Here is an 18,512-nt window from a genome sequence, read left to right as displayed (position 1 = left end):
CCCACCCCACCTCCACCAGGCCGCCCGTGTTACCCCCCCACACCACCACTGGGTCCCCGCCGGCACCCCTAGGGCCACCGTGAACTCACCCCTCCTTTTCCCGCCAAACTCGCGGCGCTCCCCAAAAGTTGCGGAGGACCCCCGAATGTTCCCATTTTGTTGTTACGACACGGGATTCTGGGCGCCCCACAAATAAACAGGGGATCCCGCTACCGAGGAGCATCCCGCAAAACTCCCGACGGCTCCTGTGGACTTACCGGGGTGAATTTTGCACCGTTAAAATTTGGGGGATTCGCGCAAAAGTGATGTCCCCCGCCAAATTATAGGGCTGCCGATAAGTTACAGGGGTTTTTCAAACGTTGCAGAGCTCCTCACAAAGCTATACTCCCCAAAACTTATAGGGTCCCCCCCAAAGTTCTCTCCGAAGTTTTATGTCCCCTGCAACTTGCCTGTAGGGATCCCCCATCAGCTCTAGGGCTCCCCCAAAAGCTACAGTCGCCTTCTGCTAGAAAAGGGGGTGTGGTCTGAGCTTTTGGGGTGTGTGTGCGCCGTTCCCAGTAGGAAAGAAGTCCCTAATTCCACCGTGAGTCCTGCCCACCACGAGGAATGTCTGCCAAACCCACCCAGAATGGCAGGGCGGGGTGGGGTGCGAGGGGTACGGGAAGTATTTGGGGTACTGAGGTGCATGGGGGGTACACGGGGTGCGTGGGCTCCATGGGGAGCGTGGGCTACCCCGGGCATGTGGGGTGCGTGGAATGCCCTGGGTACAGGGAACGCTTGGAGTGCGTGGGGTTCATGGGATTCTGGGGTGCATTGGGGTGCCCTGCGGACGTGGGATGGAGGGGGGTACCTGTAGTGCAGGGGGTATATGGGGTCCATGTGATACACGGGGTGAGTGAGGTTTTGGGGTGCATGGGGCGTTTGGGGAGCTCCGGCTGGCGCCCACCCGCGTTCTGCTCCTCACCTGCCCCAAAAACCCGCGGGGCCGCGAGCGCCGGGCGGCGGCGAGGGGCCACCAGGTCCTGCTGGATTGACCAAGCCGCAGGCTGAAGGCCGGGACAGAGTCCGTGCGGCTGTCCCGGATGGTGGCCCCCGCCTGCTGTCCCCCGCCCCAGCCCGGGGCTGCCTGGCACGGCTGATCCCCGCGGCTCGGGGGCTCTGGGGGTGCTGGGGCGGCATCCCGGGGATCCCCTGCCCGGAGACGCGATGTTCCCAGCGTGGCTCCTGGCGTGCTTGGCCACCCCTCGTTCCCCGCTCTGGAGGAGGGGGGGCTGGAGGTGCCGGTTCCACCCTGCGCCAGCTCCAGGTGCTCTCCCAAGAGTGAGAAAAGCAGCAAACCGGGAAAATCCCCACCAACCCGGCCAAGCGCCCGGTGTCGCCCCGGCACAGCCGCCCCCAGGGTCTCCCTGCACGCCACAGGAACTGGGGAGCGCCCGGGAAAAGGGCAGTGTCCCCCGGGAACCGGGACACCCGCGGGGCCCCAAAACCCGCCCGGGCAGCGCGGGAGGAGGAGCAGAGCCGGGGCAGCCTTTATTCCCCATCCTGTCCCGTCTCTGCGGAGTCTGATCCCGCAGCCCCCCGTTCGCGCAGCCCTGCAGGAGCCCGTGGGGCCCGGGGGAGGTTCCGCGGCCGCCCCCGCTCTGGTTTAATGGTTAACAGCGGCCGAAACGCAGAGCTGGAGGCTCCGGCAGCTCCGTTCGGTGTTGTGCAACGCCACGAGTATCGCCCACCCTTGCTCAGGGTGCCGGCAGCCCGACCCCCGGCCCGGGCAGGGGGGCTCGGCAGGGTGGTAACCAAATTAAAATCGTGGTCATAGCACATCCTGAGCTGGAAAGGCCATGCAAGGATCATATAGTCCAAACTCCTGGCCCTGCACAGTTCTCCCCCGAGAATCACTGTCCCTGGGAGATGCCCCCGTGGTGCCTGGATGCCCTCGCCAGGGGTTGGCTGAGGACTGGACTGTGATGCCCCTCGCCCAGGTGGTGTTGCAGGGGGAGCCGCGGCCGTGCCCGCACTGCCCGTGTCCCCTGGCTGCCTGCTGGGGGTGCAGAGCTGCCGGGGGCGGGGGTCCCACGGCTGTGAGCTCCAGGGATGTGGGGCTAGGCGGGCTGCGGAGCTGTTCGCGTGTGGGGCTGGCTTGGGTGGAGAGCCCTGTGCTGCCGTACAGCCTCAGAGCTGCGCGGGGTGCAGGGACCTAGGGGTGCGGATCCTTACAGCACAGAGCCCCGTACAGCGCCGTGCAGTGTGTCAAACCTGCAGGTGTCACACGGTGCAGGTGTCACACCGTGCGGTGCTTAATGCCCCTTGCATCCTACAGCGGACAGGAGGCTTAGCCCCTTCAGCCTCTTACGGCGCTCGCCGGGCTCCTGCTCGCTCCCTCTTGTGGGAAGGGCACCGTTCAGCACCGTCCCTCGCAGGGTGACAGAGCCCTGCACACGGCTGTTCCCCGGGGCTGAGGCGGGGTACTCCCAACCCTACCCTCTCCCCTCGCTCTGACCCGACCCCGACCTTCCCGACCACACCCTGAGACTCAACAAGTGTGTTGATGATCCCAAGCAAGTGATGTTTGGGATGGATTCTTCATTCACCAGATTTCCAGCCTCCAGCCAGGGCTCCAGACACATTTTCCATCACCCTGAGGACTGGGCAGTTCTTTTATTTGAGTCCGGCTCTCCCAAGTCCCACAGGAATTATGGACAATCAGGCAGCCCTGCACGGCTTCTGCTGCTGCTGGGGCAAATTGGAGACTAAATTTGGCCACCTCAGCTCCACCACAGCAGGAGCTTTCCCTTCCCTGATGCCATTCCAAGCCTGCCTTTCCCCAGGGAGGTGGCACAACCCAGCCCACAGGCAGCGCAGGGAGCGGAGTGAAGCCACATGGTCCCACACGGAAATGATGCTCCTGTGCTTGGCAACACAGCCCAAAAGAGCTCCCAGGGGATTCAGGTGGTGCAGGAGGGACCCAGCCATGTGCGGTGGGACGACGGAGAAGGGGAGCAGGGGAAGGATGCAGCCGGGGGCAGCGTGGTGGGAGCCCACGCATCCTTGTGGCGGCTGGCAGCAGGAAGAGCACGGCAGCACCGGCACCAGCCGGGCTCTATCAGCGCCCTTATCTCGCAGGGGGATGGGAGAAGCTCTCGAGAGCAGCTGTGGTTTGGCGTCGAGCGTGGGGCTGACGATGCCTGGGGTGCCTCCAGCTCTAACGCCTTCAGCTGGGTTTGCTGAGCGCCGCGTTTTCGGTTTTAATCTCTTCACCTGCTGCGGTGCAGGGGCAAAGATGCTGAGGGAAGCGCTTCGCTTCCTGCCACAGGGGCTGCAGGTTCTAGCCGGCTCCAGCGAGCACATGGCCATCGTGCCACGAGGCCAGGCAGCCGCTGGCCAGCCGCTGGCCATGTGACCAGTGCCAGTGTCACTGCCTCTCACGGCGTCCCTTGAGGCACGGATGTGCAACTCCACTGGCGAGGAGAGGAGTTTAAGCTCTGGTAAACATCCAGCTCACCAAGTTTTTTGGCACATGGAGGCTGCAGGGCGCCCAGGAGCCATGGGAAGATGAGCAAATGCTGAGCAAACGCAGCCTGGCGTCTACCCCAGCCCTGTGCAAGGCTCTGCTCTGGCACAGATCACCCCGTACAGCAGCTCCTGGTGGCTGTGTCCCCATTTCAGAGGTGCCAAACCACCCGTCCAGGGCGGGTGCACTCACAGCCACATTGTGCTCAAAGCTGCTCCCCCAGCGCCAGCTGCACCAGCAGCAACAGCCCCCAGAACCAGGGATTGAGAGTCAGTTTAAGAGTGTAAACCATCTCTCAGCCTTTTAATGGTGTTTGGGAGAGGGCTGCCCACGGAGACACCCTTGCTTGGGTCTGAAAGGGTGGGAATGGAGGATGGAGCAGAGCCCACAGCCCACACCAGTGAAATTTCTGTGTTGTCCTGTGCAGGATCAGATGAACTCAATGATCCCTTGAAGCCTTGTGGGTCCTTTCCAACTCAGGATATTCTATTATTCCATGAAGGCACATGGCTGACCCCATCTCCACATAACAAGGGATGTTCTGTGTTGGGAGCAAAGCTTCTCAGGGCTTCCTGGGGGCTGGAGGGGGCCCTGGTCTCCCCCAGGCAGTATGAGGAGGACAGAGACCCTCTCAGTCATGGCAGAAACCTCCTGATGAGGGTCTGGTCATGCAGCCCAAGGCATGGGGCTGGCTTCAGCCCCATCACCCCCTGCCCCAAAACATGACTGGTCCTCACCCTGTTCCCATCTTGGTGCCAGTGCCAGCCCTGTCTCACTGGGGTGCCACACAGCACCCAGCACCCCCAAACTGCCCATCCTGGGACACCCCACCATCAACCTGCTGGCACCAGCTGGGCTGGGATGGGACAAGGACACTCAGAGAAAAGTAGCAGAAAATCTATACAGAGAGAGAGTGCAGGGACACAGCTGCTCTGGGGGGCACAGGGCTGCTGGCACTGTCCCTTTGGCACCTGATGGTGTCCAGCCTGCTGGGCCCTGCTCTGGGGGCTATAGGTTGGTGATGTAAACCTCCAGCCCATTGGTCGCCGTCCGGGCCGAGGCTTTCCGGGGCTCCCCTGCCCAAATGTCCACCACGCTCTCGTACAGGTTCTCAGGGACACAGGGCTTCCCTGGCTTGTCCCGTTTTGCTGCTTTCTTCCAGTTAATGTCCACAGCCTCATAGTCGGGGTCGGGGCCACGGCCCTGAGCAGTCCATGCTCTGTCATTGATGGACTCGTAACAGGGGTCAGGGGGGCCTGGGGCTGCTGGGGCCCCCTCCTGCTGGTGGGGGCCTGGCCACCCAGAACCCACCTCCTTCACAGCCCTCGGGGTTGGTGCAGGGACCTGGGATTTCTTCTTTGTGGCTTTGCACACCGTCGAGTACATCTCCTCCAGCTGCAAAAGGAATTTTGGGTTTTTTGGGTGGATGTTTGGGGCAAATCCCTGCCCACTGCAGAGTATCCTCAGGATTTTTTTTCCCCCATCTTCTGGCAGCCCCCCAGGAGGATCCTGGCAGTGGATCCTAACTTACACCCTGCTCCAAACATGGGCACTACAGGGAGACAGGGAATTAAATGAGCCCCTCATGTGCCCCGTCCCTCCTGCCCCCCAGAGTCATACCTTGGCCTGAGGGGCATTGTCTGCACCATCCCAGCAGTGCTGTACTCCAGGGGGTCCTGCCACAGCCCCAGGCTGCACCTCCACTGACACCACCTTCTTCACTTTATGGACACAGGCATAATCGGCTGCCCCACGCACAGCCCGTGGAGGGGACACCTGGGTGCCAGCTGGAGTGGGGGGCACCGGGGCATCCTCTCCCCCCACTGCCAGGCACTCATAGACAGAGTCTGGCACTGGTTTCCGCAGCGGGGTGAAGAGCAGGTTGGAGTAGGTCTGGTCAGGGGCTGGGGGGGCAGCCGGGGGGTCAGGGATGGGGATCTGGGGCAGCTCACGGTGCAGGAGGCCAGAGCTGTGCAGGGATTCTCCTCCAGGGGCTGTGGGACAGGGGAGATCCAGGCTGGCCGGACGCTGGACTGTGGGAGAGAAGAGGAAATGAGGGGATGCAACAGGCACCAAGCCCTGTGGCAGCACGGTGCCAGCACAGTGGCACATCTGTCCACGACATGAGGTACTCTCTGGGCAGCATGGGGACTGCAGGCAGTTGCCAAGGGCCACCAGGGCTTGCCCTGCTCCACAGCCACTCACCATCGTCTCTGACCTTCACCCGGTACAGCTCGTGCAGCTTCGTGTCGGACTTGCTGAGTGACCGCAGCTGTGTCCGGCAGAGCAGGGCCTGCCGTGGGGGAACAGAATCCCTCAGGCTGGGCTGGGAGCCCTGACCACCCTCCAGGGCTGATCCTGCCCCCCAGATGTGCTCTTACCTCATCCACGAGCTTCACCCCATCTGGAGCAACCTTCTTCCTGCCCTTCCTGCAGGGAGAAGCAGAGCTGAGCCCAAGGCAGACGGCAAATCCAGGGGTGAGGAGCAGGTGCCCCGGGTCCCCACCATGGCACTCCCAAAACCCACATCCCTCTCCTTCCCCAGCCCCACAGCAGGGTCTGTTCTGGCTGGGGACATCACAATTGCATCCTGCACCTCACTGAGCTGTGCAGGGCATCACTGGCACCTCCCTCGGCATTGCCCCTGGCACTGCCCATCCTGCTCACAGCTCAGCCCTCTCTTGGCTGCTCCTCTGAGGTTTTTTGGGTGTAGGGGGTGTTCCAGGGATGCAGGATCAAGCCAGGCAGAGCTGCACTGGGGCGCAGGGGAGGCTTGGGGAGGGCAGAGCAGCAGATCCCCCAGTCCCAGCTCAGGATGGCTGCACACAGTCTCCACTTGCAGCCACCAAAAGCCAACGAGGGATCCCCAGCCCCATCCCAGCCCCAGGAGGGAAAGTGGAGGAGCCGTGGGCAGCACATACCGTTTACAGGCAGCACACAGGGTGCCCAGGTAGACCAGGCCACCGAGCAGGGCCAGGGCAGTGCCAGCTGGCAGGAGCCAGGTCCCTGCTGTCCCCTCACCGCTGGCTGCAGCCATGGGGGAGCCGCTGCCAGCACCACTGCGGGGCTGAGCTCTGAGGAGAGAGAACACAAGTTGGAGTTGAGCCAGGAGCTGCTGGGCTCACCATGCCATGAAATGGTGCTCTGCAACCTCTGCAGCACAGTCCCCCTGCAGGGGGGTCCCTCTGGATGCTCTGGACAGGGACATTTCACCAGGTGTCCCATTTTCTGCCCAGTGACTGCTGTCCCCAGAGCCACCATAACACCTCCAATGTCCAGCCCAGTGTGGACACTTGGCAGTGGATGCTCTGCCACCACCAGGGAAAAATTCAGATTTTGGTTCCTTTTGAAAAAAACAATCCAACGAAACCAGTGGGATTCAAGCTTACAAGTTGCCACTGAAATGGTGAAAAGGAGATGCCCAGGAGCCATGAAAACCTTCTGGAGACACCCTGAAAATGACAGAGTGCTTTCTGGGGACACCACCCCAGGCTGTGGGATGGGGGTGACACGGCTCCAGAGGCCAGTAAGGACAGGCAGGATGACTCAATTTCCTGAAAAAAGGGTTAGCTTCAGCATCTCCTTCCTCTCCCTCCTCATGCCCTGGGCTCAGCAGAACACACCGGGACACCCTCCTCCTGCAATGGATTCACACAGACCCCACATTCCCTGTGCCAAAACAACCCCAGGTCTGCAGCCAGTCTCTGCTGTGACACCAGAGCAGAAAACACACAATCTTCCCACCATTTTCCTCTGCCTAAAGCTGTGCCTCACCCAAATCCAGCCCTTCTCCCTGCACTTTCCTCAAGGCAAAATTCATCCCCTGCAAACTGCGGTAGCGGCAGAGCCAGAGCAAGCGGTGCAGGGGAGCCTGACACAAAGCACCGCTGCTCCCTTGCCTGTCAGGATCACCCCCTTCCCCTGGAGGCTTTTGGTGACCCCTGTCCCATCATTCCCATGCCACCATCCCCATCCCTGCCCCACTGCCAGCCAAACTGCTGCAAACCCAGAGCAAAAGCTGGCACCCCTTCACCTGCTCCGGCGTGGATGGCGGCTGCGGCTCCCAGCTCTGCACAGCTCAGCTCTGTGCAACCTGCTCTACAAAAAAAGCACCCAGGAAATGCCTGATCTGAAAAGGGATGGAGGCAGTTCCTAGATTAAAACACAGCTTCAAGAAGCCACAGTAGGTGATCCAGATGGGGCCAGCAGTAGGGTCCCTGGGCAGAGCTGGGCAGGATCAGCTTCCACCAGCACAGATGGGAAGCCAGTGATCTGTCGGGACATGCCGAGCACCTCTTTCTCACCCTCTTGCATGTCTTCATCCGGATGACAAAGCCCAGATGAGCTCCGGTGAGAAACCACCCTGCCTTGTGTAAATCTCAGAAGCTACTGCAGACCCACAGGAGCTCCCCTCTCCCCTGCACCCTGGGTCACACAGCAGCCACTCTGGCACATTTTAACCCCAATAACCAGAAGGTCTCTGTCCATTTGCAGCACCCTTTTATCTGAGAGCATCCTTTTATCTAAGAACTTCCCATGCCTTTGGAAACTGCCCTGACTGAAGCATGAACCCTGGAGAGCAATTATTTCAAGGTAGAAAGTGAGACAGAGAGGTTTTAAGGACTAACCGGGCTGGACAGACTGGCTTAGATCAGAGCTGGGAAGGGGAGGCTGTTCCCTTTCCAACGACATTTTAATTAGACAACACAGCTTTTCTGTCTGAGCATACTTTAATTATTCGGATTACCTGCAACAGGGCCGGTGCTTTAGACAGAGCCTGGAGCTCCTCAGCTCATTAGAGTGATGGAATCACGGGCTGCAGGGCCAGGGCAGAGCTGAGCAGGCTCTGGAGTGGAGCAGACAAAGTTCTAACGAGGTTTGACAGCCGGGAGCTGGTGTGGCGTTGGAATCGAGGTGGGAGCTTTCAGCATGCTGAGGCAGGCACACAAGGGGCAGCTTATCCCACAGCAGGGGGATTTTCCATCCCTGAATTTTGAAGGTTGAAAGGAGAGACTTCCTTGAGTAGAAATGAATGCAGAGAAATTCTCCTGGCCCACTTTCTGTAGAGCTGCTCCAGGTTTTCTGACCAGTGGAACTGTGCAGGGCATGCTCCTCAGTGCTCAGACTCAGCAGTCTCTGGGAGAAGGCACCTCTTGGGACAACACCTTGGGTCTCCCAAAATCACAGATTTGCGAGCAGAACTCGGTGCCTGACTGAAGATGCTCAGGTAGGACTGAGCAGGTTTGCAAGGCAAAGTCTCAGCCAGACCTTCTGAAACCTAGACCTGAATTTCCTGCCAATAAAGTTATCGATCTCCAGTCCTGGGGCTGCTCCCCAGGGCAGGAGACTCAGCTGGCAGCGTTTGGGAAAGCACTGGCTCTGCCAGCCCAGGTGGCTTTGAAGACGAGGGCGGTCACCACCATTGAGTACCTGTGACAACACCCACACCCTCTGAGCAGGGACCTCCCCTCCTTGTGTGACACCTGAGCACAGGCACCCTAAAGGCAGAAGGGTTGCTACTCCAGGACATGGGAGTTATTTGTGAGTCCTAAAAAGGGTGCAAGTTCCTCATCTGGGCTTCTTGAAAGCAAGACTAAATTCACTGCAAAACAAAGTGCTGCTGGTGATGATTCTGCCTGGCCTCTGATTCATCTCCCCAGATAAAACCACACAGGGTTCAGTGCAGGGTGGCAAGAAAAAAAAGTCTTCGAAGCTACTCAAAGCCTATTTGCACAAAACCAAGAGGAACATTTTGAGCTGATTTCCATCAGCAACTGTGCACACAGCTGCAGCAAACTCTGCTCAGGTACCCCAGGGAGTTGTGCTTCAAAAAAGGCCCAAGAAGCAGAAGTAGATGGATTTTTTCTTTTCAGTTACAAAAAGTGAAAGCTCCATTTACAGCCAGTCACAACACTGAATCTGCCCTGGACCATGGGGTGCAATTAGTGAATTTTAAGACTATTTAAAAAAAGCAGGCATGAGATCTCACCTACTTTGCTCACCTCTGTAATGAGATTTCATGGTCAAACACCTCTGGGGGCTTTTCATTTAGCAAGTGACAACCATACTTCTAAACCCAAATGTCTGAAAACTTGGATACAGACTTCTAGCTGCAGTTCTGATCACTGCTCACATGCTGGAGGGGCTTTTGAGAAAATACAACTTTAAAACCTTCGGGTGAGTAACTGTCAGCCCACATCACTGCTCTGCTCGAGGCTGACACCATTTCAGCACTTTTCTTTCTTCCCGCCCTTCCCTGGTTGCTGAACACTCACTTGGGCAGAAAAATGCTCTTCTAAGGCAAGAACCAGCTCGAGAGGCTTTTCTGCAGAGCTGAGCCACAGCAGGAGACCAGCAGAGAGCTCGGAGCTGCTGTTATGGAAGCCAGATTCCAAACTTCAGGATGGCTGTATTGAGGAGATGTGTCTTCTCAAGAGCCACCTGCCACAGTGGTTTTCCTTGCCACAAATGCACTACTTTTACATCATCTTAGGTTTTCAGAAGACAGCATTTCAGTGACCACATTCTCAAGCCTCCTCACCCAGAGACAGGAGGTCAGCACTGCACAGACAGGCAATACTCCTGTCCCACTCCACACAACACAACTCGAAATTTCCACAATGCCACACGTCTCTGAACTGAATTCATCCACCCCGAAAGCGACTGGCTCCCACTCAGCCCCCAGAGTCCAGCCATGGGATCCCAGCAGCACTGCCAAGCTCCACCACCTTTTCTTCCCATTCAAGCCCAGCTGCAGAGCACAAATCATAGAATAACACAGCTCGGAGTCCAACTCACAAAGCTGAACCCAGCTGAGGCTTCCCAGAGCAGAGCAGGAATCCTGCCTGTCCAGTCCATCCAGCCCCAAGAGCATCTCTGACAGTGCTGAGACTTCTATATTCTTTGGGGGGGGTTTAAAGTATTTCCCCCTCAGTTTAGCTGCAGATTCCCCATTTCCCAGGCAGGAAAGCCGCCACCACTTACTTGCAGGAACTCAAAATCCGCCGAGTGTGGAGCACAGGGATCCAATCATGCTCTCTTCCTTGCCGGCCAGCCTGGAGAATTTAATGTTTTTATCCCACAGCAAGTCCCAGTCAGGGCCTCCAGCACATTCCCAACATCCCGATCTGAGCTCTCCTGCTCCCTGAGGAGCAGCCGGCTGCGGGCAGACACAGAGCACACACACCACAGCTTCCTGGCCTCGGAGGTGGTGGCTTCACCCCGGGGTAGGCTGGGTCTGAGCTCGCAGGCTCCCGGCACACACGAGCACCCTCTGCCGCAGCCGCTCCCCGCCCGGCTCCTCCGGGAGATCAGGGCAGTGTAAGGAAGGAATGGGGCGCTCCAGATCATCATTACCTTGCAAATGAACAACGCCTTACAAGGAGAGAGGGGAAAAAGAAACACCAACTTTATTCATCAGGGACGTGAACTGCGCTGGGTGGGAGGTGGCAGCCACTGGAATAGGAGTCTGACAAGACAGGATGTGGAGTTCCCAAGGAAGGGGTAAAATAGGACTTAGCAAAGACACGGGGCTCATACACTCAGTTCCTCAAGAGAGGATGATAACAGTCTCAGATAATAAACCCCCAAAATAAAATCTCAAAATAAACCCCCAAATTTTCTCCGCCCAGCTCAGCTCTCCAGCCATGGAGAGCATTCACACTAAACTGGGCACATTAATCCTTGTCACCACTCAGCACTCGAGTGTGAGAAACAAACAGTCATTTGTGAGGGAAGGGCCATTGTTAAACCCTTGAGTTGAGCCCCGTGTGTGGAGAGCACGAATTCAGAACAATGAGGACAGTCCAGCCAATTCCAATAGGGACCTATGATTGTAGAAGTGCCTGAGGCAGCCCATGACACCTCCCACATCCATGAGGTGGATCACAATCACAGCATGATCCAGGTGCTCTTCAGGAGCACAGACTCATTCCCACAGGTTTCCTGAAGATGTTCATCTTGTTTGGTTTTGCTGTCTCGCTGCATTTCTGAGGTGTGTCTGCAGCAATATGAAATCTCACAAGACCTGAACAGCTCTGATCGTATCTTCTTCAGTCTCAGATTTTCTTCTTCATTTGGCAGCCTGACCCTGCAAGCAGGCACAGCCCTGCCCAGGCTGACAGCTTGGTTTTTAATCTCTTCTTAGGGATAGATAAAAAAGGGGGTACTACAGGAACCTTTTCATTAGAAAAATGACTCCCAGAATAAAAGAAAATTGGTTCCTTAAATTAAAAAATAATTGGTGTACTTAAGATACTGGCATGAATTGCTAATTTTATTTTTTTTTTAAAAAAGGCCTTTAAAATGCAAAAATCCCACCAGATGATTAAACCAGCATCTCCTCTGAGGCAAGGACTGGCCACCACCAACACAGATTGTAACCAAGGGGAAAGGACATCCTTCCTGTCCAAACACTTCCCACGTTGCAGGGAAGAGCATCTGGCTTGCCTGGCCTGCTTCCAGCCCAGCCCCAAGCTCTCCCACTGCACTGCTGCACGCTGGGCTCACACAGAACCTGCTCTTTGTGCTCATCCAGGGCCCAGCCCAAACTGGATCGGGGTCCTGAGGTTTTTTAGTGAAAGGACCCATGGTCAGTGAGCCACCCTGGACAGAAAAACTCAACTAATGGTGGCAAAAATCACAAGGTTCCCTGTGGAGCTGTTCCTGGATAGGAGATTTGGAAATTCCATTATGCTGCTGGCTTACTCCCCCACCTATGGCACTCTACTTGTGGAATCAGGCAGCTTTCCATGCCAAGCCAGTGAGTTTGGCTACAGCATGGCCTGGGATACTCTTCCAGTCAAACTGCTGAAATCTGATGCTCCAGGCTACTGGTTCCCACCTCTGACCTGTCAGTTTTCTGTCTCGTCCTTACACTCAGGCTACAAAGAACTGCTCCCCTCCAAAAATGGAGTTCTCAGACAAATCCCATAGTAAAAACCAGAAGGCAGAGAGCAGCTAAAGCACTTGACCTTTGATGTTTTCACCCAGCCATGGTCAGGACCCTACCTGCACCTGAGCTTGGCAGGTGGCCACAGACAGAAGCCACAGTTAATGGCAGGATGTGGGGCTGTCCAAGCCCCCTCAGCTGGTTTGTAGCCAGCAGAGTTGTCACCTGAGCACCCACAGACTCTGGATGGAGCTGCTAGTGCAGGGAAAATGAAGGAAAGAAGAGTGCAAGAGAGCAGAGAATTGGATTCCTTGTAGTTAGGCCTCATCCAAGGCCCAGCTCACTGAATGCTTTTGGGGCTGGATGGATGTGCACTCCTTTCCCTCCCAGAAGAGCTCAGAAGCATCCAGAAAATGCTGCTTTTTTGCCCAGTTATAGGCTGGGCAGCCTGAGGCCCAGCTGAGCAGGACAGCTCACCCAGGCTCTGAGGCCAGGAGCACTGGAAAGACATCTCCTGCAGTCCAACACCTTCCTCAGCACCTAGAATTCAGTCATCTTCTTGTGGGTGTCTGCTTTCTTCTGCTCCCGCTGCAGCCTGGCTTCCTGGGCCTGCAGCTGCCCCAGCTGCTTGTGAGCATCAGCCAGCTTTTCCTCCAGCTGAGCTGCAGCAATGCTGTGCCTGAAAGCAAAAAGCACACTGGCAATGTCATCCTGCACAGTAAGATCACAGGCTTGTTCCATCCCAGGGGGGTTTGCCCTTTCCTGCAGGATTACCCCAAGGGACCTGCTGAAAGCCAGGAATAACCTGATGCTCAGCACTATCTGGGCTAGAAAATGTCCTCCTGGGATGCTCAACAGCAATGCTGCAGAGGTGGGCACGAGAAGGACTCCAGCACATTTCCTCAGAGAGCTCCTCTCTTTGCCACAGCCTGAATTCCACCCAAAGGACCCCAGACACATCTGCCACTGTCCACACTGAACTCTCTCCTCCACTTCCCATTAAGTCCCACCCAGATACACTTCACTTGTTCCTCCCACATCTCATTTCAAGCCCACCCCTCCCCAGGAGCACCACAAACTGGATCCCAAAGAACGTTTTCCTACCGCCCGATGTTGCGCGCCAGGGCCTGCTGGATTCCCCTGATATCCCTCTGGGTTTGCTCAATCTTCTCTGTGGTCTGGAAGAGGCTGACACTCAGGGCCTTCTTGGTGCTCTTGCTGGCGTGGTAGATCTCTTTGCTGTTCCTCTGGGGCAGAGCCATGCCCCCAGCCTTGTCCCCAGCGCTCTTCCCGCGCAGTTTCTCGTTCAGGAAGTCAAACACGTTGCGCGGGGCCTTACGGCCGCCCGTCTGTCCAGAGTTGCTTCCCTTTGCTCGGCATTTCCTTGATTTGCCTGGCTCCAGCTTCCCCTGCTTCTTCTTCTGAAGCACCTCAGCACACTGGTCCAGGGACTTCCCCCGAGGAAGCACCACAGCCTGCACTGGCTCCACTCTGCCCTCACCATTCTTCCCTAAGCCTGAGGAAAGACTCCGAGTGATTACAGCATCTCCTCTCAGAGTCACCTCCCACCACAAGCTCACATTGACAGTCACAAGCTTAAAACAAGCAAAGAGGCTTCTGAGGCACCAAAAGTTAGAAATTCTGCCCAGGACAAAGGGACCAGCAAAGGCCAGGCCAGGAGGCTTCCACAGCAGATTTGTGATTCCAAGCCTGAGGCCATTTGTCAGACTGGTTTCTGTGAAGCCAGGTTCAGCCTCACATCCTCAGCTTCTCAAACCAGGTTCTACTTAAAACTGGTTTGGTTCCTCTGGGAGAACCGGAGACACAGAGGCCCTCCCAGAGCCCCCAAGGCTCGATGCAATTTGGGTGGGAGCAGCAAGTTCAGCAGGCTTTGAAGTCTGTGTCCAGGCCAGGAGATGCATTAACACAGACATCAGAAGCTTTGCAGATCAGCTCCCTTCCACCTCCAGCTTCTGAACACTCCACAGCGTTCTCACGGCTTTGATCATGAACTCAACCGTGCTCCCAAGTGCCTCTGCTGTTTGCCATTACCAGGCAGGGGCTGGTGCCCCACATGCCTGCACTTCCATGAAATAACCCATCCCTCTTCCCTCCAACACTGCTGTGATCTAGCACATTGCCTGAGCCTCAGCCAAGTGGCCTTTCAGCACAGCAAAGTTCTGGCTTCATCTAAAATCTTGGGTTTTTCCTAAGAGTCCCAGGAGCACCTCTCCCTTACCTTTTCCAAACTCATATCCCATCTGAACAAGGAGTTTGGAGCCAATGCCACGAGTATGGGCCTCCCATCCACCGAAAGAGGAGCTGCAGGCAGGGGTCCATTCCCCATTCTCTGGAACCCCTGAGTCTATCACTGTGGAACAGAAGAGGAGAATCAGTGAAACAGGAATGGTGAATAAAGCTGCTGTGTGGGGCATCCCTTACAGGACAGTACAACTCACTTCTCCAACTCTAAAAGCATTTAGTCATGCCTCCAGCCTTACTTAGCTCCTATTGAGTTGTCCCCTTCCACAAACACTGCACAGGGACCGACTGAAATGTGAGGTTTCACTTGATCTAATGCACATACCACCTCCCAGTTCCAGGCAGAATCACCCAGGAGTTTTATGATTCTTTTCCTTCCTTCCAGGATGAAAATACAGACTAATGTACACATCTGAGTAGAATTCAGCATAGTGGCACCTAATACTTCTCCTGTGCCTTCAGCTCTTGTCTCTGGTATGGAGCTACTCCAGGCCACAGCATTAATTTTGTGTTATTAGGATCCAATAATCTCTGTCAGGTTAAATGTAAAGAACTCTAGGACCTGACTTTGTCCTGTGATGCAGCTGTGGCACCACCAGAGGGACAGTGCTGCCTGTGCAACTTCCAGGAAGTCGCTTGGGCACTCTGTGTCACCTTTCAGCAGCAGAACAGGACATGGCTGTTCCTGCAGCCTCATCCAGGCACCGGAAGGACCCGACACTCCCATTTCCTTGGGTCTCACATTCCTGGGTCATGGAGCTCCCAGGGATGAGAAAACTTGATTCACTTATTAACTCAGCCCAGCCAGACATGCCAGAAACAGGGTCAGAGCTTGGAATCTAAAATATCACACCCTCTTCTTCCACGTGTGGGAAGTTCCCATGGAAACCTCCAGCCTTCATTAGCCCAGGGATTTGCATAAAACAAAGATTTTAGCTTGCAGTTATAGCATTAACAGCCAGTTACTGTTCTCAGTCTTTCAGGAACACAAAGAGATCAACTGCTTTCATCAAAGGTGAGACTGTCTAGGACAGTCAGCTGGTCCCAGAGAAAAGCAGAACAAAATCCCAAGTCACTTTTGCTCCCCACTGCTTTACCTTTGGCATAACCAGAATCATCCACACTGTCTTCATCAGACTCGCCAGATTCAGCAGCATCTTCACTTCTCAGGGGTGGAATGACACTGTCCCCTTCCACCACAGCCTCCTTGAGGAGCAGGGAGTCAAATTTCACCGTGTAGTAACCACTGTCCACATCTGCAGAGGGAACAGCAAGGACAGGAGCTCCAGCACACAAGGAGTTAAAGCAGAGTCAGCTCCAGCAGAATGACACAGGGGGGAGGCCCAAGGAACAGCTCTAAACAATTCTGGGTTTAATCTGTGATTTTTATTTCTGTCTGGGAGGAAGAAGCACCCACTGCAATAAAAAGCTATTTCCACAGTGTCTTTGTTGATACCCAAAATTTATCTGTACAAATCAAGACATGGGCTGTTGAGAAATGGAATTAAAAAGAAGTTAGACTTGCTCCCTTCTGACTTAATAACAGTTAAAAGAAAGATGGAAAGAGGCAATAAACCCTCCCTCTTCCCAGAACAGAGGGAAGCCGCTATCAGCAGCTGCTGGGCAGGGCCAGCTCCCCTGGTTTTTGTTTAAACAAAACGAGATTATTGCAATTCTCACCTAATATACATGCAAATTCCTGCAGTCCCTCCCTCTTCCCTGGAGCAGTTAATGACCTCTTAGTCATTTCCCTTCCACATTTTTGCTCTTTGTAGCTCCCGTTTCCCAGTCAATTGCCTCCTCTAGCCTGACAAAACTCAGGCTGTTTCCTATGTCAAGATTTTGAGTTCAGGGCAGCAGCCACATAGTTTTTCTGTCATTAACCACAATTTTTAGATCCACTAAAGTTTTAGATCCACTTAAGTTTTAGATCCACTTAAAGCTCAGCCTCCACCTTCCCCCTGGGCCCCGGGAAAGTCCCTGTCCCCCCTCACCGGTGATTTTGGCCGTGTACCAGATCCCATCACTGTGCTTGGCCAGGCAGGCTGAGCCCACCCCCAGACTGCTCAGGTCGGGCTCCTGGAACGGCTGGAGCTCCTCCACAGACACCACCTGACCATGGGAAAACCTGCAGGGAAGGAGGAAGAGGAGTTTTCAAATGAAAATCCCTTCTTTCCTCAAAAGGAATGCACACGAGTGTCAGCGGTGAGACACCTCACCTAGGGAAGTTTGACCACGTGCTGTTGCAATTGGAAAGTTGCTCATGTTTCACCTTAAACACGTTAATTATGCCATAGAACAAAGAATGCATCCCACCCCAGTGAATTAAACTTCCTTGCTAGTGACACATCCAATGAAAAATGGCTTTGAGGATAAACAGGATCAGAGACAGGCAGGGCTCCAGCCCATCCTGGGGTTGATCCTGGTGAAGATGCCCAAAACCAGAGCCTATAAAACCTCCCTGTGCCACAGGAATATTGCATTATCCACAGACTTGGGTGTTTTATTTTAAAATACTTCATCAGTTGTTAATTTATCCACTCAGTTATGTAACATCTTTGCAGCTTTCCCATGGGATTTTCCACTTCATCTGTGCATTAGCTACAGAAAACAGCCAAACTGATGCCACTCCTCACCACAGCACGTTTTAAAAATGTTAAGGCACAATTTCCCTGCCTGAGAAAGCCACACAGAGCACTTTTGGAGGAGGTCTAATCCCTCTGAAGGACAAGCCCCCTCCCACCCCTCTCTCTTTACCGACAGTTCTCCTTAAATCTGCACTTGTCATCCAGGAAGAATGGGCATGGCTTCAGGGACTTGTGGGTTGGGTACAGATAGAGCACCCTGACCCCTGCACTGCCATCCTCCAGCTCCTCTGTCCCCACAATCATGGCATTGTGGTACTCCAGGGTCCCCCAGGAGCTGTAGTAGGGGGCTTTAACCTTCATCCCACTCAACTCCTCCTCCTCCTCCTCTCTCTCAGACTCCTCCTCCTCTTCACTGCACTTTGATTTGGTTTTATCCCCAGTTTTTCCCTCTCTCTCCGAGGAGATTTCGTTGTCACCAGCTGGAGGCTCCTCATCTGTTCCAAGCCCAGCAATGGCTTCCTTAAAAGCAGCGTATTCCTCATCTTGGGCAGAGCTCTCCAGATGGGAATCCTGCCCTGGGAGACCTGCTGGGGAGGAGGAGGAGGCATCTGTGTCCAAAGTGGCGAGAAGTTTGCTCTTTTTCACAGCCACCAGGCTCGACTCGGTCAGTTCTATCAGCTGCTTCAAGTCCTCCTGCAGCTGGATCAGGTCGGACTGCTGCGATGGGTCCTGGCCCGCCCCCAGCGCCAGCTCCACCTGCTCCAGCTGCGCGTTGTAGGTCTGGATCGCTGCTTCCAGACTCTCTTCATCCATTCTCAGCACAAGAAAGGCGCTTTGGCCCGCGTCCTCTCCACGAACTCAAAACACATTCAGAGTTTACTCAAGCACTTCTGGATAACAAGTCCCCGCTGGCAGAAACGTCATCTACCCTCCGTCCCGCTCTTTCCCTCGGAAATCACCAGGGCGATGCTCCTGCTGCAAACAGGCGACAAGAGGCGACGGGAGAGTCCGCGGAGAGGCCGGGCCCTCCCCCGCCACGGGGTCCACTCTCGCCCACCGGGCCCGCGCACGGCACCGCTCCTCCCGCAGCCTGGGCGCTCCCTCAGCCCCAAGGCTGCAGCACCTCCCTGAGCCGCCACTGCCACCTCGGCGGCCCCACTGCGCCTTCAGCCGCATCGGGCCTTGCGAGCCGCCGCCATGACAGGCGCCATGACACCCCCTCTTCCGGCCGCGGCGCCCCCACTTCCGGCTGCGCTCGCCAGCG

The 18,512-nt window shown here is 55.7% G+C and overlaps 3 protein-coding genes across 6 annotated transcripts in view; all 3 read right to left on the bottom strand.

Annotated features, from left to right (window-relative positions):
* SLC2A4RG (SLC2A4 regulator) overlaps positions 1 to 3,351 on the bottom strand; it is an 8,538-nt gene extending 5,187 nt beyond the window's left edge. The window contains exons 1-2 of the mRNA XM_033519181.1: positions 3,256 to 3,351; positions 965 to 1,309 (exon numbers count right to left, since the gene is read on the bottom strand). Of these exons, the coding sequence (XP_033375072.1) occupies positions 965 to 1,309; positions 3,256 to 3,351 (441 nt within the window). The remainder of the gene's footprint in view (positions 1 to 964; positions 1,310 to 3,255) is intronic.
* A 431-nt stretch (positions 3,352 to 3,782) lies between these two features.
* Positions 3,783 to 10,792, bottom strand: LIME1 (Lck interacting transmembrane adaptor 1). Of its 4 annotated transcripts, XM_033519034.1 has the most exons (7): positions 7,542 to 10,792; positions 6,430 to 6,582; positions 5,890 to 5,938; positions 5,714 to 5,801; positions 5,129 to 5,541; positions 4,820 to 4,903; positions 3,783 to 4,049 (listed from the first exon to the last, which is right to left on the bottom strand). In XM_033519034.1, exons 2-7 carry the CDS (start codon positions 6,543 to 6,545, stop codon positions 3,948 to 3,950), a joined length of 852 nt encoding a protein of 283 aa, XP_033374925.1. In that variant the 5' UTR covers positions 6,546 to 6,582; positions 7,542 to 10,792; the 3' UTR covers positions 3,783 to 3,947. The 4 variants fall into 4 exon arrangements, with proteins under 4 accessions (XP_033374925.1, XP_015502672.1, XP_015502669.1 ...); XM_015647186.2 differs by having other exon boundaries at positions 3,951 to 4,903; XM_015647183.3 differs by having other exon boundaries at positions 3,951 to 4,903; positions 8,256 to 10,792.
* Positions 10,793 to 10,894: 102 nt separating this feature from the next.
* On the bottom strand, positions 10,895 to 18,484 carry ZGPAT (zinc finger CCCH-type and G-patch domain containing). Its single transcript, XM_015647162.2, has 6 exons — positions 17,418 to 18,484; positions 16,655 to 16,788; positions 15,758 to 15,916; positions 14,638 to 14,769; positions 13,503 to 13,914; positions 10,895 to 13,077 (listed from the first exon to the last, which is right to left on the bottom strand). The coding sequence occupies exons 1-6, from the start codon at positions 18,059 to 18,061 to the stop codon at positions 12,939 to 12,941; spliced, it is 1,620 nt and encodes a 539-aa protein (XP_015502648.1). The 5' UTR covers positions 18,062 to 18,484; the 3' UTR covers positions 10,895 to 12,938.
* Positions 18,485 to 18,512: the final 28 nt, after the last annotated feature.

The sequence above is a fragment of the Parus major genome, chromosome 20 (assembly GCF_001522545.3).
Source record: "Parus major isolate Abel chromosome 20, Parus_major1.1, whole genome shotgun sequence".
Taxonomy (NCBI): Eukaryota; Metazoa; Chordata; class Aves; order Passeriformes; family Paridae; genus Parus; species Parus major.
This window is presented reverse-complemented; position numbering and strand designations above follow the sequence as displayed.

What these genes read in the sequence shown, in the direction of transcription:
- LIME1 (XM_015647186.2), bottom strand. Translation starts at nt 6,545, where the DNA reads ATGGCTGCAGCCAGCGGTGAGGGGACAGCAGGGACCTGGCTCCTGCCA. An exon ending in GGGTGAAGCTCGTGGATGAG is followed by an intron (nt 5,802 to 5,889) that starts GTAAGAGCACAT and finishes CCCCCACGGCAG; the next exon opens with GCCCTGCTCTGCCGGACACA. An exon ending in ACAATGCCCCTCAGGCCAAG is followed by an intron (nt 4,904 to 5,128) that starts GTATGACTCTGG and finishes TTCCTTTTGCAG; the next exon opens with CTGGAGGAGATGTACTCGAC.
- ZGPAT (XM_015647162.2), bottom strand. Translation starts at nt 18,061, where the DNA reads ATGGATGAAGAGAGTCTGGAAGCAGCGATCCAGACCTACAACGCGCAG. An exon ending in TGATTCTGGTTATGCCAAAG is followed by an intron (nt 14,770 to 15,757) that starts GTAAAGCAGTGG and finishes TCTGTTCCACAG; the next exon opens with TGATAGACTCAGGGGTTCCA. An exon ending in GGGATATGAGTTTGGAAAAG is followed by an intron (nt 13,915 to 14,637) that starts GTAAGGGAGAGG and finishes GTCTTTCCTCAG; the next exon opens with GCTTAGGGAAGAATGGTGAG.